General features: G+C 41.6%; 1 protein-coding gene and 1 non-coding gene across 2 annotated transcripts in view; one reads left to right on the forward strand and one right to left on the reverse strand.

The window, feature by feature from the left end:
• The window catches only part of PIK3AP1 (phosphoinositide-3-kinase adaptor protein 1), a 113,599-nt gene extending 109,481 nt beyond the window's left edge, over positions 1-4,118 (reverse strand). Inside the window, exon 1 of the mRNA XM_060125739.1 lies at positions 4,106-4,118. Within this exon, the coding sequence (XP_059981722.1) occupies positions 4,106-4,118 (13 nt within the window). The remainder of the gene's footprint in view (positions 1-4,105) is intronic.
• A 14,777-nt stretch (positions 4,119-18,895) lies between these two features.
• LOC132507675 (U6 spliceosomal RNA) lies at positions 18,896-19,002 on the forward strand. The gene has a single exon (XR_009536254.1). It is a non-coding gene; the product is annotated as a U6 spliceosomal RNA (small nuclear RNA).
• The last annotated feature ends 2,018 nt before the right edge of the window (positions 19,003-21,020 follow it).

The raw sequence follows: 21,020 nt of genomic DNA on the forward strand, positions 1-21,020 counted from the left end.
TAATAAATCCAGGAATGGTAGAAGGATCTGGAGATAAGAGAAGCTTTGGAGAAAGTGGGCAGAAAAAGGTATGAGAGCTTTCTTCAAATACCTGGAGGCTGACACATGGAGGAAAGGATTCTGGTTTTCACTCAACCAGGCTTGGCCACTTGGGAAAATCACTTATGGCTTCTCTCTCTTCTCTCTCAAGAGTAAATACAAGAGACGTCATCAGGAACCTAGAGACTATTCCCGGATAGGCTGATTCCATTTCATTTTACCTTGCTTCCCAAGTTCTTTCAAAGACAGGGAGCCAAGATTCTCCTTGATTTCCACAAGCAAATACGCCTTTCAAAAAACAAAAGACTAATGCTTACCCTTCAGTGGAAGGGAACTTGAACCCTGAAAACATTATGTTACAAAAGAAGTTAGTCACATACTATATGATCCCATTTATATGAAAGTCCAGAGTAGGGAAATCTACAGAGACAGAAAATAGAACTTAGGGCTAGGGAGAAGGAGGGAACAAGGGGGTGATGGCTAAAGCACACGGAGTTTCTTTTTGAGGTGATGAAAATGTTCTAAAATTGACTGTGATGATGGTTGCACATATCTATGAGGATACTAAAAACCATTGAATTGTATACTTTAATGGATGAATTGTATGGTATGCGAAGTACATCCCAATAAAATTATTTAAAAGAAGATGAGGTCTTCCCTGGTGGCACAGTGGTTGAGAGTCCGCCTGCTGATGCAGGGGATACGGGTTCGTGCCCCGGTCCGGGAAGATCCCACATGCCGTGGAGTGGCTGGGCCCATGGGCCATGGCCGCTGAATCTGTGCGTCCGGAGCCTGTGCTCCGCAACGGGAGAGGCCACAGCAGTGAGAGGCCCGCGTATCGCAAAAAAAAAAAAAAAAAAAAAAAAGATGAAGGAGGGGAAGGAGGGAGAGGGGAAGGGGAAGGGGGAGGCGGAGGGAGGGGGAGGGGAGGGGAGGGGAGGGGGAGGGGAGGGGACGGGGAGGGGGAGGGGAGGGGAGGGGGAGGGGAGGGGGAGGGGAGGGGGAGGGGAGGGGGGAGGGGAGGGGAGGGGAGGGGGAGGGGAGGGGAGGGGAGGGGGAGGGGGAGGGGAGGGGAGGGGAGGGAGGGGGAGGGGAGGGGAGGGAGGGGGAGGGGAGGGGAGGGAGGGGGAGGGGAGGGGAGGGAGGGGGAGGGGAGGGGAGGGAGGGGGAGGGGAGGGGAGGGGAGGGGAGGGGGAGGGGAGGGGAGGGGAGGGGAGGGGAGGGGAGGGGAGGGGAGGGGGAGGGGGAGGGGAGGGGAGGGGAGGGGAGGCGAGGGGGAGGGGAGGGGAGGGGAGGCGAGGGGGAGGGGAGGGGAGGGGAGGGGAGGGGGAGGGGAGGGGAGGGGAGGCGAGGGGGAGGGGAGGGGAGGCGAGGGGGAGGGGAGGGGAGGCGAGGGGGAGGGGAGGTGAGGGGGAGGGGAGGGGAGGGGAGGGGAGGGGAGGGGGAGGGGAGGGGAGGGGGAGGGGAGGGGGGAGAGGGGAGGGGAGGGGAGGGGAGGGGAGGGGAGGGAAAAAAGAGGCAAAGGAAGAGAAGAAGAGGAAAACCACAAAGAAGAGTGGCCTGGATGACTCCAGAGCCTACAGCATTTTGGCAAGAGACGCTCTCACCACTGTCACCACTGTGACCTGCCACCGTGGGTCCTGGTACTTCCAGACCTCAGGGAGTCCCGGGGACTCCAGAGGCCCAACTCCCACTTGCAGCCCCTGGAGTGGCGACTCACCACAGAGGACGTTTATGTCAAGCAGGTTTGACAGCTCTAACCCGTTACAGACATCTGCAAAGCCACTACAGAGCCCATAAAGAGCCCCAGGTTTGGCCACCAGGCGTGAGTTCCCTTCTGAATAGGAGCACACCCTTCTAGCCCCTTTGGCCACGCCCACTGGGGGGGGCGATGCACATAGGACACTGGACCAGGGTGGTTTTCTCTGCCTCCTCTGCCCAAAGTATGCTGTTTCCTGGACTTAACAGCCCAGGGCCTGTTCCTAGCAATGGGAGGAGGTGGGAGCTTCACTGACGTTATCTCCTACTTCTCCCCAATCACCCACCTACTGTGGCCACTGTGGCCTGCTCCCCGTTCCATAAATACATCACGTGCACCCATTTATTGTTCCCCTGACTAGAGCACTCTTCCCCGACATGATTCCTCCCCTGCTCTCCTTCAGGTCTTTGCTCAATGCCCCTTTCTCTGTGAGGCCTAATCTGGCTGCCTCCTTTAAAAGTATAACCCCAACCCACTTTACCACTCTACTGTTTTTCCACTGCACTTACCATATCATGTACTTTCCTTATTAACTGTATTGCCTGCCTTCCCCCACTGCTGCATAAGCTCCATGAGGTCATGGCTTATGTCTGTTTTACTTACTAAATATACACCTGACACCTAGAACTGTGACTGTATTTGGTTTGTTTCTGCTTTTTAATTTATTTATATTTGGCTCCATCGGGTCTTCGTTGCCGTGTGCGGGCTTTCTCTAGTTGCGGCAAGCGGGGGCTACTCTCAGTTGCGGTGTGTGGGCTTCTCATTGCGGTGGCTTCTCTTGTTGCGGAGCACGGGCTCTAGGCACGCGGGCTTCAGTACTTGTGGCACGCAGGCTCAGTAGTTGTGGCACTTGGGCTTAGTTGCTCCGTGGCATGTGGGATCTTCCCGAACCAGGGCTCAAACCCGTGTCCCCTGCACTGGCAGGCAGATTCTTAACCACTGCACCACCAGGGAAGCCCTGCATTTGTTGAATGAATTGATTCCCTCTAGATAACTCTGCATTGGCTTCCGAATGGAATGTGTGGACTATGAACCTACTATTACCTTATTCACAGTACAGGTTCTTCTAACCTCCAGAGCCCAGCTAGAGAGCCAGGAGGCTAAGGTCAGCTACCTTCCCACTTCCCGTAAATAATGAGCCTGCATCACCAAATCTAACAACTGTCTCCACTGGCCTTTTCTTCCAAAGCACCATTAGAAGGCTCAGGGGATCTGGGGAGAGCTGGCTCTTCATTCTAGCATCTGCCCACAATTTCTCCAAGAACAGCACCTGCTCCTAGCCAACTATATTTTATTTTTCAAGAAGCTTTTACATCCTGTTTCCACATGTTATCTCTACTATAACATCATAAGATGGGATGGGGAAATACAAGTAAACCCATTTGCAAACATGGTAACTCTAATCTTCTCATCTAGTAATTCCCTGTTTACTTATTGCTTGCCTTCACAGACTATAAACTCCTTGAGAGCACAGATTAGGGTGTCCTGATCACCACTGAGGATATATTTAGGTGCACATTGTCTATTAAATTGTATAGTTAGTGCTCATTAATTGTCTCTATTCTCATCATCATTGCCGTGTTTGTCCTGTATCTCAGTGAGTGAGTGACTTGCCAAGTGTACACGCCCATGAACCAGAAGGGAACCCAGGGCTAATGGGAAGAGACTCTTGGCACCTTTCGATGAGTCGATTACCCAGTCACCTCCACCTCTCCCCAGTTCCCAAAGTTCTGCAAAGGACATAAGAAAAGTAAAGTTAAAGGAATGGTGTTCCTAGAGTCCTATGGAAATTCTAGACAAAAACAAAGCCCAGGAGGGTAGAGGAAGCGGGCATAGGAAGGTGGCCCAAGGGCCCATCTCCAACCTCGGACTGTCTGAGCTCCCCCTATTGGCCCGATGGGACCCGAAGAAAAGCATTTCACCGGCCGAGAGGTAAGTCGGCTCTCCACCTACTTTAAACTTGACTCTCGGCTCACAGAGTTAGTACAACAGGGAGATCGACCCTCAGAATCTCGGGCCAGTGCTGGAGGGAGAAAAGAAGACTTAGAAGACGGGGGACAGGGGAAGGTCGGGCAGGGGCTGAAGAAAATCGCGCAACAGGCTGGGAAGGGAAACGTGAGAAAGTTGGGGTGGGAAGTTTGCGACAAGGAACAGAGAAAAGAACAGAAAGAACACTGATGCTACGCCGAGGAAGCAGCCGGATTCGAAAGGGTACAGCGTACGGCAAGAGGCGGCGGGCGAGAGGGCGCGCGGAGGGGAGGCTGAGGAGAGGCTGAGGAGAGGCTGAGGAGAGCCCGGCCTACGCACCTGAGGCTGCCATGCCGCCGGCCGCAGTCCTCCGTGCCCGGCTCGCTGCGCGCGGGGCCCGGGGCCGGAGCGGGCCCGGCGGCGTCCCTGACGCGGAACGGGAGGGGCGCCCGGCTCCGCGCAGCACCAGCCGACGCTCTGGCGCTTCCTCCCGCCGGGCAGCGAGGACTTGCCGCGAGGGCGTGTCCACAGGGCCCGCCCCGCCGGCGGGGCTCGGCCCGCGGCACCTGCACCCCAGGCCGTTGGGGAGGGGAAGTGAGAACACCGCCCCCCGCCCCGCGCCCCGCCACCGTCCGGCCGTCGGCCAGCTCCCCGCGTGGGCCCCGCTCCCCCCATCACTCACTCAGAGTAGGTAGGAAGCAGGGGTCTTCGTGTGTCCACTCCTCGTGAAAACAGCCGGATGGGCCACCAAAGGGCAGCCTGAGGTAGAGGGAGCGTTGAGAGAGGAAGGAGGGAGAAGGGTTAGCTGGCGGGCCTCTGTGACCTGGGGCGGGGGCTGAGCACAGCTGGCCAAGCCATCTCCCCATCTCCTGGGGCTTTCTCCCTGAGCCGCTGCCCCGGCAGGAAAGGGAGGGGGCAGGAAGGGGAAGAGGCACCTTCCCTGGCACCTGGCCCTGGGTGCTTGGCGTTGCCCTTGATTACCCTCCAGTGACCTGCCTGAATTCCCTGGACCTGGTCTCCTGATGGCACATGAACGTTAATGATAATCTCTTATGATAAATGCATGGTATAGTTATCATTGCTTTTTATAACTTTGAGGTAGCACCTATCACTGTCTTCAAGTCAGCGCTGAAGAAACAAACCAAATCCCTTGCTCAGACTTCCACAGAGAGTAAATGCTCCCCGAGGTTCCATACCACGCCTGTCTGAGCCCATAGCTAGAGGTCTCCCTTAACCCTCGCACTCACCTGCCGGCTTCTTGTCCTTCTCCCTTTGCTGCTCCTCTAATGGATCTGAATAGCTCTGTGACCTCCACGATGCAGGTCCAGGGGATGGGTCCAGAGAGCAGAGATGACGGAAAGATAGGGTTCCAGGGCAGGTGGAAAGGAATGAAATATATTTTAAAATGGAAATATCAGGGTTCAGGCCGACAACTAGTTTTCTACTGTTGCCATAACAAAAATTACTACAAAACTTAGTGGCCTAAAATAACACAAATTTCTCTCACTGTTCTGTATTTCAGAAGTCAACATGAGTCACACTGGGCTAAAATCAAGGTGTCGTCATGGTTTGGTTCCTTTCTGGAGGCTCTAGAAGAGGATCCATTTCCTTGCCTTTTTCAGCTTCTAGAGAAAATTACACACATTTCTTGATTCATGCCCCACCTCCATGTTCAAAGCCAGCAACACAACATCTTTCTGACCCTGCTTCCCTCATCAGATCTCTCTCTGACTGTCTCCTCTGCCTTCCACTTTTAAAAGCTCTAGTGATTACATTGGTCCCACACAGATGATCCAGGAAAGCCTCTTTAAGTTCAGCTGACTAGCAATATTAATATCACCTACAACCTTAGTTCTTCTTTGCTGTGTAACAACCTATTCACAGGATCTAGGGGGTTAGGATGCGGACATCTTTGGAGGGGGCATTACTCTGCCTACCACAGACCTGGAATTCTGAAATAGGAGATGAGCCTGCTACCTGCTCTACCTTATACCTGTTCTCCATGTTCAGGATTTCTCTGGCCTCCACACCAGGTTAGCCATACCTGCTACCCACCCCCAGCCCCCTATCAATGCACTGTCACAGCCCTATACTATTCTTTAATAGAACTTATATTCATAGTTTTCTGCAATTACAAGTAGCTTCGCAGACAAAACCTAGAAGCCTAGCCCTCTTGCAAGCTTCCTTCCCTACCTACCAAAAGGGCCACTCCCCATAAAGTTTCTGCCACTTGTCTCCTTGGGCCATTTTGAGCAATGGCAGTGCCCATTTCCAGGCTGGACTTCAGGTTCAGAGAAACGAAATGCTGGGCATCTGCTATGTGGCCAGCTCTGCTCAGAGTGCTGTCACTTATTCAGCTTTCATGAATCTTTACCTGAAACCTGTGAGGTAGGCATATTATTATGATCCCATTTTACAGGGGAAGAAACTAAGTCTCCAAAAAGGTAATTTGCGTGATCCATGGTCACTTATTTAGTAAGTGTCAAAGCTAGATTTTGAATTCAAATCCATGTGCTACACAAGAGCTGACTCTCTTGTCGTGCCTTGTGATTCAGAAGCCACACCAGCTATTCCGTGCCAATTCCATGATCTCCAAACCAAAAGTGACCTTAGTAACAGGAAAAAGGAGTGTTGTAGAGATTGCTGGTTGCACACCCAATATCTGTTGTCCTTAGTAACAAAATCACAATTTTATCTGGAGGCAGCAATGTGCCCCACTAAAAGATTCCACTCCCCAGCCTCTGTTGCGACAAGATGCTGAGATGAGGAGGAGGTTGACAAGATGTAACTGGAAGTCATTAGCTGGGCATCCAAAAAAACGTTCTCTATGGTGCTTAATTCTGCTGCCAGATGTCCCTTTTGCCTTTCTCTCTCTCTTTTAATGCCTTCTTGGAATGTGAATGGATGGCTGGAGATTCAACAGCCTTCTTAGATTTTGAGGTGACCTCGTGAATGGAAGCCACACAGTAAGGACAGTAGAGAACAAAGATGGGCAGAATCTAGTTCCCTACTGACCATGGAGCTTCCATATGAAATCCAGGGTTCCCATATTCGAATTCTTTTACATGAAAGAGAAATAAACACATCTCTGTCTTGCTAGAGCCATGGTTATTTGTGTATTCTGCTATATGTAACCAAACCTAATTCTTTACTGATATGGGAATTGAAGCTAACATTTATTGAGCATCAACTATAATTCATGAATTTTCTTATGCTATCTCAGTTTAATCCTCACAATAATTCTGAATCATAGGTGTTATCTCCACTTCAGAGATAAAGAAACTAAGATTCAAAGATGTTAGTTTTTTCAGGGTCATTCAATAGTTAGTATAACTATGATTCAAACCCAACTCAGTCTAAACCCAATGTCCATGGTCTTTTCATGGCACAATGACATAACGGATGACTTCGGAGAGTAAATTAAAACTACTTACTGAGGATACTTGGGCACTCTCAAGTGAGGGGTCCCCCTTGAGTCCTTGGCACTTCAAATCTCACACAGATGGTGCCTTCACTTGTGCATGAAAGCATATCTTGCACGTTTTCTACTTCTTCCTTCTGAGGTGCTGAAGCAGAAAGTTTAGGCAGTTGTGATAAAAAGTTTAGGACTTGGTCTCATACACTCTTAGAATGTTAAGGCTGGAAAAGACCCTAAGAGGTCATTATTGGACCCATGTGGAAACTAAGGCCAAGAGAGGCAAAGTGACCTTTCTAATATCATACATGGAGTTGGAGGCAGAACCAGGATTAGAATTCTAGTCTTGATTCCTAGTCTGGTGGTTTTTAGCTATATCTGACCACTTATTTTTTTTCCCCTATTAGTAAAAGAAAGCAACTGTAGAAAATTCTTTCCTTAATCTGATGTTTCAATTTTGTAGTTCTTTCCCATAAATCTACCATAAGCTCCTAGACAGTTAAATCAACCTCGAATGCCTCAGATAAGCCCCACTTGGTCATGATGTATCATCATTTTTATATGTTGCCAATTTACTAATATTTTGTTAAGGATTTTTGCATCTGTGTTCATGGGGCATACTGGTCTATAATTTTCTTTTTTGTAATGTCTTTATTAATTTTTAGTATCAGGGTTAATCTGGCCTCATAAAACAAGTTTGGAAGTATTCCTTTCCCCTCTATTTTCTAATAGAGAACAACTGGTATTATTTCTTTCTTAAATGTTTAATAGAATTAGCCACTAAAACTATCCAAGCCTAAATTTTCTTATGTCAGGTTTAGCTAGCCAGTTCAATTTCCTCAAAAGACATAGGGCTATTCATGTTTCACATTTCCTCTTGTCCAGTATTGGTAAATTGTATTTTTCAAGGAATTTGTCCATTTAAGTTTTAAAAATTTATAGATATGAAGTCACTCATATTTCCTTATTACCCTTTTAATGTCTGTAGGATTTGTAATGATAGCCCCTCTATTTTATTGGTCTTTCCAAAGAACCAGCTTTTGCTTTTAATTTTTCTGTCATTTGTTTTCTACTTCATGGTTTGGGCTCTTTATTATTTCCTTCCTCCTATTTACCTTGGGTTCCCTTTGCTCTTATCTAGTTTCCTAAGGTTGAACATTTGGCCATCTTTTTTTTCTGGAGTCACTATTTGTTTTTTACATCTTTATTAGAGTATAACTGCTTTACAATGTTGTGTTTGTTTCTGCCACACAACAAAGTGAATCAGCTACTTGTATATGTATATCCCCACATCCCCTCCCTCTTGCGCTTCCCTCCCACCCTCCCTATCCCACCCCTCTAGGTGGTCACAAAGCACTGAGCTGATCTCCCTGTGCTATGTGGCTGCTTCCCACTAGCTATATATTTTACATTTGGTGGCGTATATATGTCCATGCCACGCTCTTACTTCGTCCCAGCTTACCCTTCCCCCCCCATGTCCTCAAGTCCATTCTCTACATCTGCATCTTTATTCCTGTCCTGTCCCTAGGTTCTTCAGAACCTTTTTTTTTTTTTTTAGATTCCATATATATGTGTTAGCACACGGTATTTGTTTCTCTCTTTCTGACTTACTTCACTCTGTATGACAGACTCTAGGTCCATCCACCTCACTACAAATAACTCAATTTCATTTCTTTTTATACCTGAGGGGTACATATATGTGCCACATCTTCTTTATCCATTCATCTGTTGATGGACATTTAGGTTGCTTCCATGACCTGACTATGTGGTACATGTCTCTTTTTGAATTATGGTTTTCTCAGGGTATATGCCCAGTAGTATGATTGGTGGGTCATACGGTAGTTCTATTTTTAGTTTTTTAAGGAACCGCCATACTGTTCTCCATAGTGGCTGTATCAATTTACATTCCCACCAACAGTGCAAGAGGGTTCCCCTTTCTCCACACCCTCTCCAGCATTTATTGTTTGCAGATTTTTTGATGATGGCCATTGTGACTGGGGTGAGATGATATCTCATTGTAGTTTTGATTTGCATTTCTCTAACGATTAATGATGTTGAGCATTCTTTCATGTGTTTGTTGGCAATCTGTATATGTTCTTTGGAGAAATATCTGTTTAGGTCTTCTGCCCATTTTTGAATTGGGTTGTTCGTTTTTTTGATATTGGGTTGCATGAGCTGCTTGTATATTTTGGAGATTAATCCCTTGTCAGTTGCTTCATTTGCAAATATTTTCTCCCATTCTGAGGGCTGTCTTTTTGTCTTGTTTATGGTTTCCTTTGCTGTGCAAAAGCTTTTAAGTTTCATTAGGTCCCATTTGTTTATTTTTGTTTTTATTTCCATTACTCTAGGAGGTGGATCAAAAAGGATCTTGCTGTGATTTATGTCATAGAGTGTTCTGCCTATGTTTTCCTCTAAGAGTTTTATACTGTCTGGCCTTACATTTAGGTCTTTAATCCAGTTTGAGTTTATTTTTGTTAGGAGGTGTTCTAATTTCATTCTTTTACATGTAGTTGTCCAGTTTTCCCAGCACCACTTGTTGAAGAGGCTGTCTTTTCTCCATTGTATATTCTTGCCTCCTTGGTCAAAGATAAGGTTACCATATGTGCATGGGTTTATCTCTGGACTTTCTATCCTGTTCCATTGATCTATATGTCTGTTTTTGTGCCAGTACCATACTGTCTTGATTGCTGTAGCTTTGTAGTACAGTCTGAAGTCAAGGAGCCTGATGACTCCAGCTCTGTTTTTCTTTCTCAAGATAGCTTTGGCTATTCAGGGTTTTTTGTGTTTCCATACAAATTGTAAAATTTTTTGTTCTAGTTCTGAGGAAAATGCCATTGGTAGTTTGATAGGGATTGCATCGAATCTGTACATTGTTTTGGATAGTACAGCCATTTTCACAATGTTGATTCTTCCAATCCAAGAACATGGTATATCTCTCCTCGGTTTGTATCGTCTTTGATTTCTTTCATCAGGGTCTCATAGTTTTCTGCATTCAGGTCTTTTGTCTCCTTAGGTAGGTTTATTCCTAGATATTTTATTCTTTTGCCTGGAATGGTAAATGGGAGTGTTTCCTTAATTTCTCTTTCAGATTTTTTGTTTTTAGTGTATGGGAATGCAAGAGATTTCTGTGCATTAATTTTGTATCCTGCTACTTTACCAAATTCATTGATTAGCTCTAGTAGCTTTCTAGTAACATCTTAAGGATTCTCTACGTAGAGTACCATGTCATCTGCAAACACTGATAATTTTACTTCTTTTTTTCTGATTTGAATTCCTTTTATTTCCTTTTCTTCTCTGATTGCAGTGGCTAAAACTTCCAAATCTATGTTGAATAATAGTGGTGAGAGTGGGCACCCTTGTCTTGTTCCTGATCTTAGAGGAAATGCTTTCAGATTTTCACCATTGAGAATGATGTTGGCTATGGGTTTGTCATATATGGCCTTTATTATGTTGAGGTAAGTTCCCTCTATGACCACTTTCTGCCAGGTTTTTATCATAAATGGGTCTTGAATTTTGTTGAAATCTTTTTCTGCATCTATTGAGATGATCATATGGTTTTTATCCTTCAATTTGTTAATATGGTGTATCATGCTGATTGATTTGGGTATATTGAAGAATCCTTGCATTTCTGGGATAAACCCCACTTGATCATGGTGTATGATCCTTTTAATGTGCTGTTGGATTCTGTTTGCTAGTATTTTGTTGAGGATTTTTGCATCTGTGTTCATCAGTGATATTGGCCTGTAGTTTTCTTTTTTTGTGACATCTTTGTATGGTTTTGGTATCAGGATGATGGTTGCCTTGTAGAATGAGTTTGGGAGTGTTCCTCCCTCTGCTATATTTTGGAAGAGTTGGAGAAGGATAGGTGTTAGCTCTTCTCTAAATGTTTGATAGAATTCGCCTGTGAAGCCATCTGGTCCTGGGCTTTTGTTTGTTGGAAGATTTTTAATCACAGTTTCAATTTCAGTGCTTGTGATTGGTCTGTTCATATTTTCCATTTCTTCCTGGTTCACTCTCAGAAGGTTGTGCTTCTGTAGGAATTTGTCCATTTCTTCCAGGTTGTCCATTTTATTGGCATATAGTTGCTTGTAGTAATCTCTCAGGATCCTTTCTATTTCTGCAGTGTCAGTCGTTACTTCTCCTTTTTCATTTCTAATTCTGTTGTTTTGACTCTTCTCCCTTTTTTTCTTGATGGGTCTGGCTAATGGTTTATCATTTTGTTTATCTTCTCAAAGAACCAGCTTTGATTTATTTATTTATTTATTTTTATACAGCAGGTTCTTATTAGTCATCCGTTTTATACACATCAGTGTATACATGTCAATCCCAATCGCCCAATTCATCACACCACCACCACCGCCCTGCCCCCCACCACTTTCCCCCCTTGATGTCCATACATTTGTTCTCTACATCTGTGTCTCAATTTCTGCCCTGCAAATCGGTTCATCTGTACCATTTTTCTAGGTTTCACATATATGCATTAATGTACGATATTTGTTTTTCTCTTTCTGACTTACTTCACTCTGTATGACAGACTCTAGGTCCATCCACGTCTCAAGAAATAACCCAAATTCGAAAGAACCAGCTTTTAGTTTTATTGATCTTTGCTATTGTTTCATCTTTTCTTCTTCATTTATTTCTGATCTGATCTTTATGATTTCTTTCCTTCTGCTAACTTTGGGGTTCTTTTGTTCTTCTTTCTCCAATTGCTTTAGGTGTAAGGTTAGGTTGTTTATTTGAGATTTTTCTTGTTTCTTGAGGTAGTATTGTATAGCTATAAACTTCCCTCTTAGAACTGCTTTTGCTGCATCCCATAGGTTTTGGGTCATTGTGTTTTCATTGTCATTTGTTTCTAGGGGTTTTTTTGTTGTTGTGGTGGTTTTTGGCAGTACATGGGCCTCTCACTGTTGTGGCCTCTCCTGCTGCGGAGCACAGGCTCCGGACACGCAGGCTCAGCGGCCATGGCTCACGGGCCTAGCCGCCCTGCGGAATCCTCCCAGACCGGGGCACGAACCCGCTTCCGCTGCATCGGCAGGCAGACTCTCAACCACTGCGCCACCAGGGAAGCCCTGTTTCTAGGTATTTTTTTATTTCCTGTTTGATTTCTTCAGCGATCTCTTGGTTATTTAGTAGCGTACTATTTAGCCTCCATGTGTTTGTATTTTTTACAGTTTTTTGCCTTTAGTTGATATCTACTCTCATAGCGTTGTGGTTGGAAAAGATACTTGATACGATTTCAATTTTCTTAAATTTACCAAGGCTTGATTTGTGACCCAAGATATGATCTATCCTGGAGAATGTTCCATGAGCACTTGAAAAGAAAGTGTATTCTGTTGTTTTTGGATGGAATGTCCTATAAATATCAAATAAGTCCATCTTGTTTAATGTGTCATTTAAAGCTTCTGTTTCCTTGTTTATTTTCATTTTGGATGATCTGTCCAATGGTGAAAGTGGAGTGTTAAAGTCCCCTACTATTATTGTGTTATTGTCAATTTCCCCTTTTATGGCTGTTAGCATTTGCCTTATGTATTGATGTGCTCCTATGTTGGGTGCATAAATATTTACAATTATTATATCTTCTTCTTGGATTGATCCCTTGATCATTATGTAGTGTCCTTCTTTGTCTCTTATAATAGTCTTTGTTTTAAAGTCTATTTTGTCTGATATGAGAATTGCTACTCCAGCTTTCTTTTGATTTCCATTTACATGGAACTTAGGTCTGATGTGGGTCTCTTGTAGACAGCATATATATATATATATATATATATATATATATATATATATAGGTCTTGTTTTTGTATTCATTCAGCCAGTCTATGTCTTTTGGTTGGAGCATTTAATCCATTTACATTTAAGGTAATTATCGATATGTATGTTCCTATTACCATTTTCTTAATTGTTTTGGGTTTATTTTTGTAGGTCTTTTTTTCTCTTGTGTTTCCACCTAGAGACATTCCTTTATCATTTGTTGTAAAGCTGGTTTGGTGGTGCTGAATTCTCTTAACTTTTGCTTGTCTGTAAAGATTTTAATTTCTCTGTCGAATCTGAATGATATCCTTGCTGGGTAGAGTGATCTTGGTTGTAGGTTTTTCCCTCTCATCATTTTAAATAAGCCTTGCCACTCCCTTCTGCCCTGCAGAGATTCTGCTGAAAAATCATCTGATAACCTTATGGGATTCCCTGTATGTTATTTGTTGCTTTTCCCTTGATGCTTTTAATATTTTTCTTTGTATTTAATTTTTGATAGTTTGATTAATGTGTGCCTTTGTATGTTTCTCCTTGGATTTATCCTGTATGGGACTTTCTGCGCTTCCTGGACTTGATTGACTATTTCCTTTCCCATGTTAGGGAAGTTTTCGACTATAATCTCTTCAAATATTTTCTCAGACCCTTTCTTTTTCTCTTCTTCTGGGACCCCTATAATTCAAATGTTGGTTCGTTTAATATTGTCCCAGAGGTCTCTGAGACTGTCCTCAATTCTTTTCATTCTTTTTTCTTTATTCTGCTCTGCAGCAGTTATTTCCACTACTCTATCTTCCAGGTCACTTGTACATTCTTCTGCCTCACTTATTCTGCTATTGATTCCTTCAAGAGTATTTTTAATTTCATTTATTGTGTTGTTCATCATTGTTTGTTAGCTCTTTAGTTCTTCTAGGTCCTTGTTAAACATTTCTTGTATTTTCTCCATTCTATTTCCAAGATTTTGGATCATATTTACTATCATTACTCTGAATTCATTTTCAGGTAGACTGCCTATTTCCTCTTTAGCTGTTTGGTCTGGTGGGTTTTTGCTTTGCTCCTTCATCTGCTGCATCTTTCTCTGTCTTCCCATTTTGTTTAACTTACTGTGTTTGGGTTCTCCTTTACTCAGGCTCCAGTTTTGTAGTTCCTACTTCTGGTGTCTGCCCCCAGTGGGTGAGGTTGGTTTGGTGGCTTGTGTAGGCTTTCTGGTGGGAGGGCACTGGAGACTGTGTTCTGGTGGGTGGGGCTGGATCTTGTCCCTCTGGTGGGCAGGGCCACGTCCGGTGGTGTGTTTTGGGGTGTCTGTGAACTTAGTATGAGTTTAGGCCATTCATCTTGTATAATATAAACATTTAAAGCTATACATTTCCCCCATTCAATACTTTAGCTGCATCTCCCAAATGTTTATATGTTCTATTTTCATTATAATTTAGTACAAAGTATTTTCTCTCTTTTTTTTTTTTTTTTTTTTGCGGTACACGGGCCTCTCACTGTTGTGGCCTCTCCCGTTGCGGAGCACAGGCTCCGGACGTGCAGGCTTATCGGCCATGGCTCACGGGCCCAGCCCCTCTGCAGCATGTGGGATCTTCCCGGACCGGGGCAAGAACCCACGTCCCCTGCATCGGCAGGCAGACGCTCAACCACTGCACCACCAGGGAAGCCCCAGTACAAAGTATTTTCTAATGTCTCCTATAATTTCTTCTTTGAGCCATGGGTAATTTAAAAGTGAGTTCTTCTCCAAATATTTGGGTGTTTTTAAGCTATCTTATTGTCGTTGATTTCTAATTTAGATCCATTATGGTCAGAAAGCAGATTCTGCTTATGGATATACATATTATGAACATGTAGATGTTATCTTTATGACAACTATAACATAAAGTAAGGGGCTGAGGGGAGAGTAAATGGTTCTAAATAGTGGCAAATTTCTTAAATTTTATGAGATGCAGTAAAATATCAACTCTAAGCAGACTGTAAAAAATTAAGAATGCGCAGTATGTTTTCATCCCTAGAACAGCCACTAAAAGTTAATTTTTAAATGTATGGCTAAATAGTCAATAAATAAATTGGAAAGGAATCCTTAAGTATAGCTAATAAATGCAAGTAGTCAGGAAAGGAGGAACAGAAGAGCAAAATACAGAGGGGACAAACAGTAAATAAATAACAAAATGGTAGAACTACATATTAATAATTACATTAATATTAAGTACATTAAATGTAATAATTACATTACATCATATTAATAATTACCTTAAATTACATATTTTCTCTTTATCTTTGGTTTTCAGCAGCTTGACTATAATAAGCTCAGGTGTAGTTTTCTTTGTATTTATTCTGCTTGAGGTCAACTAAGCTTCCTGAGTTTGTAATTTTATGTGTCTCACCAAATTTGGGGAAATTTCATCCATTATTTCTTTAAATATTTTTTCTGCCTCATTCTTTTTTTCTTCTCTTCTGGGATTCCATTAACACATGTGTTAGACCTGTTGGTATTATCCCATAGGCACTTAAGTGTTTGTTCACTTTATTTTTCAGTCTTTTTTCTTCAGATTGAATAATTCCTATTGATCTATAGTCAGTTCACTGACTCTTTCTGCTGTTGTCTCCAAAATGCGTTTAATGCTAATAAGTGCAAGTAATCAAGAAAGGGGGAAATGAAACTAGTTGCATTTATTCTTTCTGCTGTTGTCTCCAAAATGCTTGCATTTCAATTTGGTTCTTTATTAAAATTTCCAATTCTCTGCTGATAGTTTCTTCGTTCGATCACTTTGAGTATGCCTTTCTTTACATCCTTGAATATAGTTGTAATAGCTGTTTGAAAACTCTTGTCTGCTAATTTCAACATGTACTACATCTTGGGGTCAGTTTTCACTGACTGCCTTTTCTCCTGATGGGGATCCCATTTTCCTATTTCTTCGTGTGCGTAGTAATACTGGATGGTCCCCTAGACATTGTAAAAGATACTTGTAGAGACTCTGAGTTCTATTCTGCCTCTGAAAAGTGTTTTTCTAAAGTAGGGAGTTATTTTGTCTGGGCTCAGACTGCCAACTCTGTCTTCTCCATTGTGGTGAGCAGCAGCAGAACTCTCTGTCCAGTTCTTTTACCCTTAGCTAGGCTGCACAGAGTCTGCCACATATAGGTATAGTTCAAGAGTTTGCAGACCATATCACCCTTCCTGAAATACTCAAGTCTGCTAGGTGACTGAGAAGAATCATACCGTGAAAAGAGAGAGACAAGCAATGCACCCAAATGTTGTGTTTTCTGGATCAGTACAATTTTTTTGTTTCCAATCTTAAAATTTTTTTTAGGTAAGGACATTAAAAAGCAAAACAAAATCTATCAATATTATCACCATCATTTCACAAGAAAGGAAGGGGATTTTAACACCAAAAAAGTAGAAACAGTATGATTTCAGAAAACAAAAATTAAATTGAATATATGCGGTGTTGTTAAAAATTCACCACATTATATTATTTTTCTCCCTTCTGTATGACTTGACGAAAACTCCATCCCAGGTGAGTCCCCAGCCTAGGAAGGGAAGTTGAGAATTTTTGTGATAAGAGCACAAAGTATCTCAATGTTTGCCAAAACCATTGTTTTAAAGTAAGTCTCAAAATAGAAGAATCAGCACAGTGTTTCCCAAACTTCAATCATGTGAAAACACTGTCACAAATATTGTCATGGCTGCATTTCACCTGCTTTATTTACTTTTAATACTTTATTTGAGTCATTTGTTTACTTAAGTTTATTTTAAAATGAAAGCCTTATATGAATACCATAAATGAAAAACCAGTATCCCTTGCCATAAAATCAAGAAAACACAAATGTTGGAAGGTCCTTAGCCTGTAGCCAACTCCCTGTTGAAAAGGGAGATTAGCAGATATTAGGGGTTCAAATCACACCCGCACCAGAATGAAACTTTCTGTTTGATTTAACTTCAAGGACGAAAAGAGAATTGAAGGGAATAATTTTCTCATTATGTAATTAAATGTCATTTAATGCATTGTCCATGTACCATCTAAAATCATCTCTTTTGCCAACTAATATTGTCTTGGTAGATGGTCTATAGAATCAAAGGTGTCATCACACAGTAATTTGGAGCATTGGCTAAATTAAGAAAAAAAAAAAGAGTCAGCAGAGGTTTGGGTAGGGTTTGGAGCTCCCCTCTCTTGCTCTCTCCTTTCTGAGACAATGCCCCTCCCTTTCCAGCTGCTGTATCCTTTGAGTCTTCAAAACAGTTTGACTGTACCTCTACCACCAAATATCGATGAGCTCTGTTATGTGGATATTGTTTATTAATAGGCAATTGAAACTGTTGGTATATACTGCACTTGATGTAAGAATCTGAGCTCTTATTTAACAGCAATCTGCCAGTAGTTTAATCCATTTCACGTACATGCACGATTTGTGACTCTATCCTTAAATATGTAAACTCTATTTTTAATACACCTTTCTAAATATTTAATAGTCTATCAGAAATTATAGCATGACATTTCTGTTCCCTGATTTTTTATTCTTGATCAGTGGCAGATAGCAAAATGTTTGCTATCTATTTGATTCTACTAATAGTAAAGTCCATAACTACTCACGGCTCCTATAAGGGCTTCTCATAAACAACTGCTGCATAACAGATAAATCAATGCATGCTTGCCTCCACCAAAAAGAAGCTGATAGATGAAATAAACTTGTGGATACAGAGCAAGAGTGAAATGCTGCAAACATATTAGCTGAGCCTGTTGATTTGGGGGGGAATTAAACAGTCATTTATGCCTATTAAATTAAGCCTATCTAAGCCTCCTTGTAACCGTATCTATTATAAATTTTTTTTAACTTTATTTCATTAAAAAAAAAAAAAACAGTTCGACTGTGTATAATCTACCTGAATTTTAGCTACCTCACAGGGCACAGACTGGGGCCGGCTCTCTGGCAAAAAGCCATAAAGCTGAGAAACCCAGTGCTGTTCCCTTCTAAATGTTGACTCCCCTCAGTGTCTGCCTGCTTCCTGTTACTCTCTAGAGCATTTAGGTACTTGTTGTTTCTGTTTGTTTTTTCCAGAGTTTATCACGCTACCTGTGGTAGGATTGTTCCAATAGAGCTACTCCTCTATTGTCAGATCTAAAATCACTAGCATCTTGGGCCCGGTAAAGAGATAGATCAGCTGGACAGTTGCCTGAGATGCCACTCTGTAAGGAATGCTAAAACATCACAGGAATATATCAGAAATACGGTAAAAGAATGAAATAATGCCATTTGTAGCAATATGGATGGACCTCGAGATTATCATATTAAGTGAAGTAAGCCAGAGAAAGACAAATATCATATGATATCACTTATATGTGGAATCTAAAAAAAATGATACAAATGAACTTATTCACAAAACAGAAATAGATTCAGACATAGAAAACAAACTCATGGTTACCAAAGGGGAAAGGGGGTGAGGAGGGATAAATTAGGAGTTTGGGATTAACATATACTTACAACTATATATAAAATAGGTAAACAACAAGGACCCACTGTATAGCACAGGGAACTATACTCAATATCTTGTAATAACCTATAATGGAAAAGAATCTGAAAAAGAATATATATATATATAACTGAATCACTTTTCTGTACACTTGAAACTAACACAACATTGTAAATTAACTATACTTCAATTTAAAAAAACTGAAAAAACAAGAAATATGGTGTCAATTAACTCAATTTTCCACAGGTTACTCCTTACGTAATAGATGAAATACAAATTGTTTCTTCTGTTGCCTAAGTAAACACAGTCCTCAAGTAGACATTTAAGAACTTGAAAAGTCCATTGGTTCAGACATATCTAACTCGTTCTTTGAAAAGTTGCATAATACTCCATGGTACCATAATATATCAACTGTCTTCTGATAAAGCTCATGGTAAATTCTTATTTTTCTTCAGGTAAGGTGCATCTTTTTGCGTCTACAAAGCCAGGCCACAATAAATTTCCTTGAGTGCTAGCTTCAGCAGCACACATACTAACACTGGAACCATACAGAAAAGATTAGCATGGCCCCAACACAAGGATGACACGCAAATTCATGTAGCATTCCATATTTTTAAATAAATAAATAAATTTCCTTGAACATATTTCTTTATGTACTGGTGTTATCTTTCTGTAGGAGAGATTACAAAAAATAGGATTGCTGGATTGAGGGCTATGTGAATTTTAAAATACATATTGTTATAATACTTTCCAGAAAGGCTGTAGAAATTAGCATTACAACCCATATTGATAGTCTCACCAGTATTTTTTATTTTTGACAATCTAATGGATCAAAATGCTGTGTTCTTTATTGTACTAATTTGAATTTTCTTGAACACCATTGAGGCTGAGGATCTTTTCATATTGCTGATGATCTACTTTTTTTTCTGGAATTGCCTGTTGAATGCTTTGTCAAATTTTAATTGGATTGATTGTCTTCTTTCATTTGGTTTGTAGGAGCTAAGGTACATTAGCAACATTTGTCCTTTGTTATCTATATTTTAAGTATTTAGTCTGTCATTTGTCTTTTGATTTTGTTTATAGTTTCTTTTGCTACACAAAAATATGTCCACTTTTAAGGGGTAATGTATTACTTTCAGGTAGTGACCCTTAGGGTTTCTGGATTTTATCTTTTCCTTCAGAAGGTCTTTTTTACTTTATGATCTTATAAATAATTCCTCACATTTGTATCTAATATTTTTATATTTCACATTTAGACTTCTAATCCATCTGGAGTTTATTTTTGCATAAAATGTGGGGTAGAAGTGTAACCATGTTTTCTTCCAGATGGATAGTCAGTTCTGCCAGCACCATATACTAAGTAAGCCATCTTTCTCCCTCTAAACAAAATGTTATTTTTATTTATATTAAGTACCCACTTGAATTTGTTTCTGGAATCTTTCTTAGGTTCCACTTGTATTATTTATTCCTATGCTATGTATGGTTTTATTATAATAGCATTACAATAAGTTTTATTATCTTGTATATAAGGTAGGAATTGTGTTTAGCTAGTAATGTAGATACAAATAACAGAAGCTTAAACAAGAAATAAGTTTATTTCTTTCATGTAAAAGAAGTCTGGCATAGTAGGCCAGGGTTGGCATGGTAGCACCATGTTCATCAAGAATCCAGGCTCCCTCTATTACTCTCCTCAGGCATCCTTAGCAGCGGCTGCCACCCTCAAGATTGCCTCATGCTCCAGGGGAGGGGATGGTGGTGTGCTGAATTGGGCGATTGGCATGTATACACTGATGTGTATAAAATTGATGACTAATGAGAACCTGCTGTATAAAAAAATAAATAAAATTAAAAAATTAAAAAAAAGAAAAAGATTGTCTCATGCTCCAAGATGGCTGCTGAAGCTCCAGCCATATATTCCTTATTCCAGTAAGGAAGCAAGCAGAGTGGGGAAGAGCAAAAACAGCACATGCAGCTGTCTGACCTCCTTTTAAGGAGCTTTTCTGGAAGTCCCACCTAACAAGTTTATTTATACCCCTATCTGAAAGGGAAGCACAGAAATGAAGTCTTTCAGTAGCTGGATATTGAGTGTGAACCTAGTTAGTCTCACTCCTCCCTCTTCCCATATCCTTTTTAAATTTTTAAAAATTATTCTCAAACATTTATGTTTTTTAGTAAATAGACTTTATTTTTTACAACGGTTTTAGATTTACAGAAAAATTTGGGAGATGGTACAGAGAGTTTGCATATACCTTTTCCCAAATACTCTCCCACCACACACACACACACACACACACACACACACACACACATACACACACACAGAATTTCTATTATTAACATCTTGCATTAATATGGTACATTTGTTACAATTAATGAACCAATAGGATAACATTACTATTAACTGAAGCCCATAGTTTATATTAAGGTTCTCTGTGTTGTGCATTTCTATGAGTTTTGGCAAATGTGTAATGACGTGTGTCCACCATTACAGTATCACACAGAATCATTTTACTATACTAAAAATCCACTGTGCTCCACTTATTCATTCCACCCCTAACACCCCTGAACTCCTGCCAATAACTTATCTTTTTAGAGTCTCTATAGATTGCCTTTTCCCAAAGTCATACAGTATA

The sequence above is a fragment of the Lagenorhynchus albirostris genome, chromosome 16, assembly GCF_949774975.1.
Source record: "Lagenorhynchus albirostris chromosome 16, mLagAlb1.1, whole genome shotgun sequence".
NCBI classification, from domain to species: Eukaryota; Metazoa; Chordata; class Mammalia; order Artiodactyla; family Delphinidae; genus Lagenorhynchus; species Lagenorhynchus albirostris.